The 12,626-nt window shown below is 36.3% G+C and overlaps 1 protein-coding gene across 10 annotated transcripts in view; it reads right to left on the bottom strand.

Moving 5' to 3' along the window:
* CDH12 (cadherin 12) overlaps window positions 1-12,626 on the bottom strand; it is a 779,090-nt gene that overhangs the window by 17,210 nt on the left and 749,254 nt on the right. For all 10 annotated transcript variants that reach the window (XM_039346743.1, XM_039346742.1, XM_039346745.1 and 7 more), the window contains one exon: window positions 11,480-11,733. In XM_039346743.1, coding sequence (XP_039202677.1) covers window positions 11,480-11,733 — 254 coding nt within the window. The remainder of the gene's footprint in view (window positions 1-11,479; window positions 11,734-12,626) is intronic.

Raw genomic sequence — 12,626 nt, 5'->3', positions numbered from 1 at the left:
CAAAGGTAGCATTTGGGATTGCATAACTGATACCTCACCCTTTTTTTTTACATGGTCCTGGCTGACAGCAAACAGTAATGCATCTGACTCTGATTGGTTTTACACAATGTATTAATTTAGTTTATTTCAAGAAAAGCCAAATTTGGTTGGGTTCACATGATACATAAAGACAGTGGTACCCAAACTCTCCAGTTTTGTGGACCGGTGGCAACAGCAGAAGTGGGGTGGGGAGAGAGGATGGTTCCACACAAGTAGAGCTGGACTTACTTGTATGTTTATACCCACTGCTCACATGGCCCAGTTCCAAATGGGCCATGGCCTGGTAGCTGGCCATAACCCAGGTGTTGAGAACCCCTGAATTAAGACATAAGCCACGATTTACATACCATAACATTAGGACTGTACAACATGCCAATCAAAAGCAAATCAACCATATAACAGTTTAGTATAATTTCTGAACTGTATCTATATAAACCTTGATCATCTTGCCAGGTTCAATTACAAGAGCCCATTAAGTGCAGTCCAGTTAACTTGAGTTGTCATGGGATGTACTATCAAAAACCCTTCACTATGGGCATGGTTTTGCTGAAAACTGGAAATAAATGGAAACCATGTAAATGTAGTTTAATTGACAAATGCCTCAACTGTGGTCATATGACCATAGGCAGGCAACTCTTGGCACTTTGAATCTTGGTTGGAATTATCTCCAGGGAGATTGTAACTTCAAATGGTCATTAAGCAATCTCTCATAAGTCAAGGACTACCTGTATTAAGTACAGCCATGTTGTTAGTTATGAATGCAAATGATTTACTGCAAATGTTAAACTAAGTAATGTAACAAGGGCCATGGATTTTTAAAAAATAATATACCAAAGACCAAGGCAATAGCATTTGATAGGAAAAACAGAATGAATTATTTTAAGTTATACTTAATTGGTAAAAAAAAAAAACTATGTACTTTCATAGAATTTTGACTAAATGGGTGGAGAAATGATCTGTAAGCATTGGCAGGAACATAGTGAATAGCTTATTCTCTTTTATGTACAGAAAGAAAGAACAAATGTTAAAGGAAGAGACAATTGCTTTATGTAAGGGTGTTTGAATTGATAAATGGAAATGAGAATTGGGGATGGCAAGAGAAACATAAAATTAAGTGGAATTCAGTGTGAATGTAACAGTTCAGCATTGTGTATGGTCAAATAAAAAGAAATAACTCCAAGAATGGATAAGTCCTGAATTAATGTAGATTGAATACAAGAATGACTTATCAGCATGGAACAAATACATGAAAATAAATTGGTCAAATAAAAAGAATAAATTATCGAATCACAAAATAAATATACGAAGGAAGAATTGACATCCTTTTCTCTCCAGCATATCCTACTACAGACATATTGAAAATGGGAGACGAATAAAATTAAGTTTCCATGCAGCCAGCTCGCTCATAAAATTTAGCAAATTCAAGATCAGAGGGTCCAACTTGCATTGAGGCATGAAAAGCTGTTGGAATCAGGCAGAGGACAAAGAAAAGGCAATATAACAAAATGCTTCAAAGAGAATCTGTCTTAATTGGCTTACTGTAAGTCTACCTGGGAACTTACTGTTAATTTTCAAGATCAAGTTATTTTCCTGACTAACATTAAGAGCCCTCATGCAATCTATGTTGTTCTCACTTTCTTTCTTTTTTTAGCTACAACTTATAGGCCACTTTCCTCATAAGTCAGTTCTCATTTCTATTATATTATATTATATTTTTATACTGCTACCATTCATCTGACTCTAAGTGGGTAACAAACCAGTAAATAACCATAGCATTAATCAAAGAATACAAAATATAAAATGACTTATAAATTCTTCCATAGTAAATACATCATCCTATAATATGATATATAACATTCAGCATTGATGGTGTTGCATTTCACTTAGGATAAGAAAATTATTACTCTTTGAAGGCTTTCTGAAATAACTGGATCATAACAAATTTCTGGAAAAAGTTGGATAAAATTATCTCAATTCCCTCAGCACTCTTCTCCCTTCTCAGTTGCCTAAGTGATGAGATCCAGGTCTGTCTCTCTGCTTAATCAGGATACAATTTGTGAAGTCTCCAGTACTCGTATTAAGAGTCTGCAGAGTTTGGACAACCACTCAACAACACATATAGCAACGTTTCCTTGGGCAATAATCCAAGCACATAGTCAAGTAAGTTTATGTACATGGTTGAGATATAAGGAAATGCAGAAAAAGAAATTGCAATGGCTACTATTAGCATATAGTCTATTTAATTTACTAAGAAACCCTGGAAATCTTCTATACTATTAGTTAGTGCTTAGCTTTCAATGATTTTTTTTCCACCAGCAGTAGCAGTAGCTATGCTTGGCTCTGATATTAGCCACATTCTGGTGCCTGCAGGGATACCTTAATCATCTTTGTGTGAGTTACAAATGCCCCTATTTTAAAAGAAAACACTGCACATTTAATACAGCTATTTAGAATTCTAGTCCAAGTACAACTTCAGGTATCCATTTTTCATGTAGTCCATGTAGGAAGGGGCCATATTCAATACCAGAAGGGGAAAACACCCTTGTTATAGCAAGGGAGCCCTTCCTCTGAAAATAATTTGATTAGCTACTTTTATATAATATTTGACTATGAAAATTATGGGCTCAATATTTTTTGGTGTTAAATTACTTAATAGTCTGTGTACACAAAGGTCTGTGTTTGTACACAGTATTTAAAATACATACTGATCTAGAATCTGTGAATACCGAAATCCTCAAAGTTTGAACTCAATTATTACTCTTCTGTTTGTTTCCCCCCCCCCTCTGGTTGCTTGTGTGTCAGCAGATATGACTGAGTTACTCTGGCCTGAGCAAGCACTGTTTTGCTGCAAGTGCCCAAAATGCAAAGTATTCATTTGATTTGACAGGATGCAAAAACTAATTTACACAGCTAACCCTAGAGGTTAAAAGAGTCAAATAAAGCAGAGTGAGGGGGGGGGGAGTTGCTAATGTTTCCCAGAGAAGAAGAAGACATGTCACATCTCTTTTCTAACTAATTTATCTGTCCACAAGAGAGGTGAAAAAGTGACTACACTGCAGTCATCAACACATCCTAATCTCTGTCTAAACATTTCATCACTTACTACCTTATTTTTCTTAGATGAATTGCACATTTATTAAATAAATTGTCTTGCCAACTTTGTGATCATCTATGTATTTATTATAATGAGTTCAATATATTTTTCCTTCCTTCCTTCCTTCCTTCCTTCCTTCCTTCCTTCCTTCCTTCCTTCCTTCCTTCCTTCCTTCCTTCCTTCCTTCCTTCCTTTCCCCCTTCTTAAATCATATTAGATTCTGATGATTCTCAGGCTGTGATAAGAGGGGGGGGGGGAAACAGAAGAGAGAAAGTCAGTCCTCCACTTCAATTTCACAGAGATTTCTCAGCAGATGTTTTGGTCAAAGATACAATATTTGGAACCATTTTAGTACAGAAAAATAATTAGAATGAATGTCAACAAGAGAAAAATTATTAGAATGTAAGCCAACAAGACTTACAGGAGAGAATTTCCCATTATACTCCAGAATTTTTCCAGTGTCAATACAGGATAAATCTATGAAAAATGTATCATATGTATTGCCCTATATACAAAATTCTGAGTATTTCTAAAACTCTGTTACACTCTTAGACACAATTTTTAAATATTACAAATTGTTTTACTTTCCTCATACAATTTAGAGTATACAAAAAGTCAGATTCAACCCAAAGGAGACTTTAAGATGAAAAAAGAAATTAAAAATTGGTTTTCATGGCACATGGATCCTAAACCTGACATAGTAGAGATCATTACCCTAAAGTCTAAAAATATATAACCATCTTGTTACATTCATTTTGAAATTACATCTATCCCATTTACTCTTCTTCCAGTGTTTGATTTTTCGCTTGCCACAATCCTGACTGCTTTGTTCTAGTTAATGCTTGATTTTTTTTGAAACTGTTTTGATTTTGCCCAAACAAGAAAAATAAACCCAGCATTCTCAATCACCTTTTGAAAATACTTTCTCCTTTTTTTTTTGTCTATTCCTTAAATAAGTGGACTTCCTTTCCACTGTCATTTAGCTATTATCTTCTGATTCTCATATGTCAGAGCTAACAGATTTGGAAGCCTTTGTCCCTTATAGAATATAATAAATTCTAAAGACTTAATGTTTCTCCTGCTAACCTGAACTGTTTTTGATTGTTTTGCATTCTGGACTTATGTTGTACAAAGCACAGATCTATTGTCTTGTTTCTCTCTCCTTTGTTTTGTGGATTATAGATCAGTGTAATAGGCATTGTGAAGGCTAAAACCATGTCTGGGAAGTATCTGAGAGAAAATGAATTAATTTGCAATGAAATTGCACAACACAGCACATTATATTGGTGACTGCATAGAGAAAAGCATATTATCTTCCTAACGACCTATTTCTTTTCTACCTCTTTCTCCCATTCTACTCTGCAGGTTTTTGTTTTAAAATATTTCAAAACTGACACAACATATTATTTACCCTGACAAGGCAAACTAGATCTTTAAAAGCTAACACAGCATAATGGTTGTTAAGAGGCACTCAGAAGTTGTAATCACACAAACCTGTCTGAAGGCAATTTATGATTTTACCTACATCTATTTATTGGTTTTCAGTTTAAATTAGGGACATAAACCTTATGTGGTAGTGAAGCCTAACACATCATTAACTAAGAACTGCATATATTTTCTGTCCCTCAGTTATACCAGGGAATAAATAAGCAAAACCAGTTTAATAAACTGGCTACTGCTTAAAAATCTTGAAAATTACAATCCTTTTTTAAAAAAAATCATTTAAGTATCACTACATATTGTACTAAAGCATTTTTATACACATAAATAGAACCATCTATTTTTATTTGTGAGAAAGTAGATAATTGTCAGACACTGACTGCAACTGGGACCAGCAATTTCATTGCTGAGCACCATGTCATTAAGCAAAATATCATGTGACTATTCCAACAACATCACTTCTGCTTCTGTGGTTCAGCAAATCATTATGTTATTATGTGAGACATCACACATAACTTGTAATTTTATTACTGGTTCTCTATTGATTCTGGTTATCAGATAGAGTCTAAAGAACACAAATGCCAATCATGCCAATCATGTGACTATGGAACACTGGAACACTTGTAAACCTTACCAGTTATGAAATGCCTGAATGTCAAGTATATGACTCTGGGGATGCTGCAGCAGTTATAAATGTGAGGATTTGTTGCATTTAACTCAATGTCAGAAGTGCTCCTCTGAACCCTTGGCTCCCAAAACTGAAGCACCATGCTGTCATGAAAGCTCAGTGCAGTTGCCTCAAAAGCCCATGTAGGCTGTTGTGTGCTTCATTGGTAATTCTGACAGGGAGAAAAAAAATAAGCAAACCTTTGGAAATCCTATGCAGAAAAGTCAGCAGACAATATGATAGTTCTGTATAGGATTTCCATCTATCTGTATCTGTACCTGTACCTGTACCTGTATCTGTACCTGTACCTGTACATCTGTCTGTTTGTCTGTTTGTCTGTTTGTCTGTCAATCAATTATTATACCCAAAGGCCAACACATAAATTAAACATTCAAGTAAAATGAAACTAAACAGAACCAACACAAGAACACATAGCAATATATTACAATTAATGATGTAATCAATGGGTAATCAAGGTCTGCCTAGTTTTACAGACAGTATAACAAAAACTAGCTTCTGTCTGTCTGTCTATCTAGAAATTTTATTAGATTTATATGCCATTTTTTCTTCAGAAGCTTAGGAATGAGTACATGGTCTTTCTCCCCTGCCCATTTCATTTGTATGACTACTTGATAAATTACATCTCTGCTGTTACTGAGAGTCATATTCCCAAAAGTTTAGCATTTTCAGAATTTCTTGAAAACAGGTAGAATGAAATGCATAACTGGTGCTTCTCTAAAGCTGCAAACTTCCTTTTTCTGGGAGTAAACCTCCAGGAATACATTCCTCTAGGGACATTCTTAATAATTGTGTCCAACATTTTATTAATTCATCTCTACAATATTTATATTTTGAAAAAGAGAGTGTAGAGAAAGTGCAGAGAAGAGCAACAAGGATGATAAGGGATCTGGAGGCTAAATCATACACTGAACAGCTAAGGGAACCACGCAGGTTTAGCTTAATGAAAAGAAGGCTCAGGGGAAACACAATAGCAGTTTTCTAATACTTGAAAGGCTGTCACAGGGAAGAGGCTATTGGTTTATTATTCATAGCATCTAAAGGCAGGACATGAAGCAATGGGTGGAGGCTTGTCAGAGGGACATACAACCTGGAAATAAGGAGGAATTTCCTGAGAGTAGGAATAAATTAATCAGTGGAACAGCTTGTCTCCCAGAGTTGTGGGTGAATTGCTGGAGGTTTTCAAGAAAAGATTGGACAACCATTTGTCTGAGATGATGTAAGGGCTCCTGTCTTGGGCAAGGAGTTGGACTAGAAAACCTCCAAGATCTCTTTCAGCCCTATGCTACTATGAAAAGTGATGTATGAGGGCTTTACTGATATAAACCAAATTAAACAACTCATTAATGCAAGAATTAAGGATAGTCTTTCTTTAGTTAAATGGGTGGTCTTGTATTGGACAGACCATTATTTAATTTTGGATAAAACCTTCAGCAAGTTATTGTTATTTTCATGCAATCAAACTGATAAACCAGGCTTGAATTGCACTTACCATTGAAATAAACTGTTATTGTCATTGTATTTTTTTTTTCCTGTGAGTTTGAAGCATCCTAATCCTTGACTGTATAGCACAATCCTTCCTAGGGATTATTCTGATTGTTGTTATACTGGTCTTAGTTTTAATAAATATTGAAAACAATGAAATAAGGAAAGTAACAGCAACACAATAGCAATATTCACTTTCCCATTGAGGAAAAGGGATCCAAATGAATATTATTACTTTTTAAGTGCAATTTTAGAGGTTGAAAAGAAACTGGAATTATATTTCAAGAAGGTTTTCAGTGACAAAAATTAGTAGAGTTAGAGGTGGGTAGCCTCAATCAAAGACAGAATGGTAAAACAGTTTTGATTTCTATATTAGCATAGCTATAATAGGATACTGAATTCAAGGGATAATCAGTCTATATTCCTGTATAAACTTCATGAAGCTCATTTGGGCCTACTTTTCAACAGAGACAGGCATCCACAGAATCTTTGTGGATTTAGTTATTATACCACAAGCTCAGACACTTTTGGATTTGCATCATGGCACATTAAAAAAAGGTACTGGTATATATACCTTGCATTGTCCCATTTGATTCCCATGGCGGATGCCACTAGTAGCTATACTACTAAATACAGCTTGCAATATGACTATAGGGACATCAGAAAAACCCCTATATTGTTTGTAGAGAGAATGTAAGTATGCATTGCTACCATCAAAATCTGACATATGATTTATGATGGAGCACCATCCATCCTAACTTATGATTTTTTGCAAAAATTAGATAAATCGTAAACTTTTTCTTTTCTGTTCTTTCCAAAAGTCTGCCCTGCTCTGCCCCAACATGCATGGCTAATCAGATCAGTCAACTAAGCTTATGCTAATGACTAGGCTTCTCAAAACTGGCTATTCTGCCTCATTAGAGATAGGAAAAGTGGAGAGAGGCTTTCTAGGGAGGGAAGAGGGAAGAAGGGTGGAAGGGTATGCTAAGCTAAGCATACATACACACACACATACATACATATTGCCAACAGGATCAACAGGATCATTCCACCTGTTTAGTGTAGCACTTATCCCGAAAGGGCCACTGACAATCAGGCCCTTCTATCCCTTCCCCATGTGACCAGCCCAACCTGGCCTGGCTAAGGCCTTGCGGCCTATTAAACCCTGTCACCAATCCTGTTGTCTTATCAACATGTCTTCTAAAACCTAGTGAATGGTTTATCTAGTCTCTCTCTCTCTCATGGTAGCCAGAATGCAATCTGTAGGCCAATAGTAGTCACCCTCTTTTCCCTGGGGTGGCAATCTTGTGATCTCTCTTTCTTTCTGTAGGAGTGCAGCCTCTTTCCCTCGTAGCAGCTTTGTTCTTTCAGCTCCCTCTCAATCCTTTTTTTTCTCAGCTCCCCCTCAAGCTGTCCTTTATACCTCAGCTCTCTGAAGCTGTCCTCTTACTCTTCCTGCTGAGGACTATATTTCCGGGGGGGGGGAATCCCTCAGGGCTTCTCCCTGTCCCCATTCCAGGGGCAAGGCCCCAACTAGTCAGTCAATCAGGGAACATTGTTAAAAGCAGGCTACACTAGCTACAGGATACAGACACCTATATCAGGCAGTAGCAATATAGGAAGATGGAGGAGGTGGATGATCCTTTAATGTCAATAGCAAAGGCATCCATTCATACTATTCAAGAGAAAGCAGTGGCAAATAAACTACTGGGGGTTTTTTAAACAAAAAAACATCATGGACAGAATATAAAAATTATTGAAAATATTATGTTACAATATCAGACACTCATATCAGATAGCACTCTATATGCAACTGAGAAGAAGTGGACAACTTTTAGAGTACATTGATGTTTATGATGTTGCTAGATTAAAAAGCCTCTGGGGTATCTAACTGCTGGTGTTACCACACTGGAAAAGAAAATCCAAACTGCAAAGACTGAATTATAGTGGGAATAGGTAACACAAAAGCACGAACAATGCTCAACACAGTAAATGCTCAACACAGTGAAGATGAAATGAAACAACTTCACATTGACATCTTAAGCATCAGTGAATTGAGGTCCACACAGAATGCACCTTTTCAGTCAGAAGATCAGCTGTTCACTATGCAGGACATTGAAAGCAAAGAAGCAGCTATGTTACTTTTGTAGTTAGGAAGAATATAGCAAGAAGAGAATTTGGATACAATGCAATAGTGATTGAATAATTGTGGACAGTCCTTTACAAGGACAATTATCCACATTTATAATCCAATCACTGATGCAGAAGAAGAGAATATTTGTCAAAACATTGAAATAAGGTATGCTTCTTTTAACTGGAGAATGGAATGCCAAAGTTGGACATATTGAAGAAAATGTAGTTGGATTGTATGGTTTAGGAAATCAGGAAATGTTTGGTTACAGCATCAAAGACATTCCTCAGGTGTTGATTGTGAAGTAGATCACAAACTGTTATGTGCAAGTTCCAAGTTAAGCTAAAGAAGAAAAAGAAAAGCCCATCTTGGGCATATACAACTGTTTAAAGGAGAACATCAGGAATTTCTTTGAAGTCCTGAACATCATTGAAGGAGAGCCAGAGGAAATGGGGAATGAATTTTAAGATGTTATGAAAGAATATGAAATGATGAAGAAACAGAAGAAGCAAATTCTGAAGAAACCAGGGAAATTCAAGAAGAGAAGCCAAAGCCAAAAAAGTGAAAAAAATTGGGAAGGAATTTAAAACAGAGTTCAGTTCCTTCCCAACCCAGAGCTGATAAAAATGACAAGAACTGAATTTAATGATATGAACGTATGACATATGAAGAGGTATACAGACATGCAAAAGAAAGGAAAATTTCCGTAAAGATCTGTAAACTCAAAATGAAATTCCAATCTGATATGCTAAAAGATGCTAATGGATGGATAGAAACAGATTCAAAGAAGAATCAAAATACAAGACATTCCTTACAAGAACTACGAGTACTAGATAAGCACTGATGGAATATTCATGGAAATAGAAGAATACAAAAAGTCAAATTGATGAGAATAGACATGGCAGAATTAACAATTAACATAGTTCCTTCAAGACACAAATGACCAGGTTCAAATTATTGTATTTCAGACACATTATGGGAAAACCTAGCTCTCTGAAGAAAGCCTGATGCTGGGAAAGGTAGAAGGTGAGATCAAAAGAGGTAAACCAGCGACCAGGTGGATGGACTCAGTTTGGTACAATTGGAAGATCTGAAGAAACACTATAGGGATAGATCATCATGGAGAACATTTAAATCAACCAAACAATCAATTGAACAGGGAGAACAACCCTGGTGCATTTTGGATGTTTTTGTATTGTACCTCTCATCAGCCCCAATGAGTATGCATAATTTGAGCAAATTTGAAGAGCTATAACTTAAATATCTGGAGAACAATATATTGTTTATAGATGGTGGATTTCTATTTTTGTTGTTGTTGTTGTTGTGACTAAGGGCATGACTATGACTAAGCAGGTTGAAGGTTACAGAAAGAAACTGAATTTGTAAGCTCAGGGGATACAAGATATATGTAGGAGTGATGTAGGACAGGGGTCCCCAACCCCCAGTCCATGGACCAGTATCAGGCCGCAGCATGCCAGCAACTTGGCCGCACAAACAAGCAAAGCCCCATCCACTCTGGTCTGCGGAAGAACCTTCACGGAACCTTCTGGTGCCCAAAAGGTTGGAGACCTCTGATGTAGGATATGAAATGAAATTCAAAATATATAAAAGGGATCCAGAAGATGCTGCCTGACTGAAAATGATATGGCTTCTCTTACTGATCCCAGGTTTTGAATAAAGAATAAAGGGATTAATTGTCTTGATCTTCACCTTCTATGATAGAATACCAAACTGATCTTGAGAACACAGAAGAAGAAGCATAAAAATTATCATTTTTGTGGGCCCTACACACCTTTGTCTTTTGGGGAGCCTCCCTCCATTAAATAATAGTATTGAAATTACATATAGTATGGTTTTCAATGTATTTATTTGCATTTTTACAGAGAACTAAAAATAGTAATTATATATAGCTTTTACCTCATACTCAAACATATACACGTGAGTGTGTATGTGTGCATGTGTGTGAAACTAGTCACTGCGGATTATATGTCTACTGCTTATAATCAAAGTTACTAAATTTTAATATGTATGCTACGCTATACATTTTTAAGACCATCAGACTGATGTTCAAATGTGCTTTTGTTGCCTGTTTTTATTAAACGGAACTTTGTGATAGCAGCAAATATCCCTAGCCTGGGTGTAGGATGAGGGTGGAGGTTCATTCTCTGAGGTTGTGGGTTGGTTTCCAAACATTTCATTCTGCTGGTAATGAAATGTTCGGAAACCAGCCCACAAGCTTGGCGAATGAACCTCCATCCTCAACTTCTGCTTCATCTTCACTCTTTCTGATTAAAAATGCACCTATTATGCCTACTAGATAAGTTGATTCTGGGGTCATTATACATGAGACTACTGGGTCCAGGAAAAGAGTGAGAAAGAGACATAGAATAATTCTGCCTAAATTATACAAGGTGAAAGTTTTTCAGGAGAATTATTTTAAAATTCTGTTACATTGTCCTACTAAGAATAAAGATTTTTCCAGAAATCCAAGGGATTGTTTCATAAACTTGCCAGCTTTGCATGGCTTTGTACCTTCCATGGTTATTTTTACTGCTTCCAGTTCGTTCATGAGTTTGAGTTCATGAGCTGTGGAACATTCCCTTACCTGACAGCACTGCTTCCAAAGTCCAAGTCCTGGGCAGTAACTGCTCCTATAATGGTCCCAACTGGAGTATCTTCATATACCTCCATGGTGTAAAATGGTTTGCTGAAAACCGGAGGCTCATCCACATCTAGGACATTGATCTTCACGGTTGCCGTATCTTTGAATGGACCCACCGAATGAAAGCGATGGTCAAGATGGAAATTTGAAGCCTCCACTTTGAAGGTATATGCCTTTTTTGTTTCAAAATCCAGGGGCTGCAATGTAGACAGATAAATCAGATTAATTATACATCTCTCTAAGATCTTTTAACAGAATGAAAATGTTGCCCCTGTGCATAACTTCATTTAACTGAATATTAATTTTTTTTCTTCTTCTTCTTGTGCCATATCCGTTATCGATCCTGTTTTTATCAGCAGCCGCACAAAAAAATGCTGCTGAGTTTTGTCCAAACCAGTCTCTTAGATTTTGAAGCCACAATGTTCTTCTTCTGCCTGGACCTCATTTGCCTTCAATCTTTCCCTGGAGGATTAAATGGAGTATGCCATATTTTTCTAGGTGTCGCATCACATGTCCGAAATATTCTAATTTTAGTTTTTTAATTGTTTTGATGATTTCCCTTGGCTTTCCCAGGCAGCTTATCACCTCCTCATTTCTGATCTTGTCAACCCAGCTTATACGTAACAGCTGCCTGTTTTTTTTTATTTATTTTATTTTTATTACTGTTTATTGTATTGTACAATAAACATTTAGATGGGGCTGAATGAAGACTTAGAGCACATTTTGCAATGTGTAACAAATCCTACTACAAAATACAGTGTCCAGCTATAGAAATTTTGTAAAAGCAACCAGGAAGCATCTTTGTTATTATCTCTTTAAAGATTACACAGTTGGTTTCTTGGTGCTGCTTACCGATACCTTCTTAAAAGAAAAGCTGCTCCTATCTTTACAAGAACATAAGTGGGTGGGATTTTTGGCATTTATTGATAAACACTGACACCTGGTGGTCAGTTGTATTAACAACATCATGTTATCTTAAAATGCAAACAAAACTATCGGAAAGGATAACAAAATCTCTCAGTCTGAATCTTTTTTCAATTAAAATGCAATAAAATAGATATGTTTATACTATAATAGATAATTTATTGCA

This window comes from Crotalus tigris, unplaced genomic scaffold (genome assembly GCF_016545835.1).
Source record: "Crotalus tigris isolate CLP2741 ecotype Arizona unplaced genomic scaffold, ASM1654583v1 scf7180000018018.2415403412:4055106, whole genome shotgun sequence".
Lineage (NCBI taxonomy): Eukaryota > Metazoa > Chordata > Lepidosauria > Squamata > Viperidae > Crotalus > Crotalus tigris.
The sequence above is the reverse complement of the archived record's forward strand: the minus strand, read 5'-3'. Positions and strand labels throughout refer to the sequence as shown.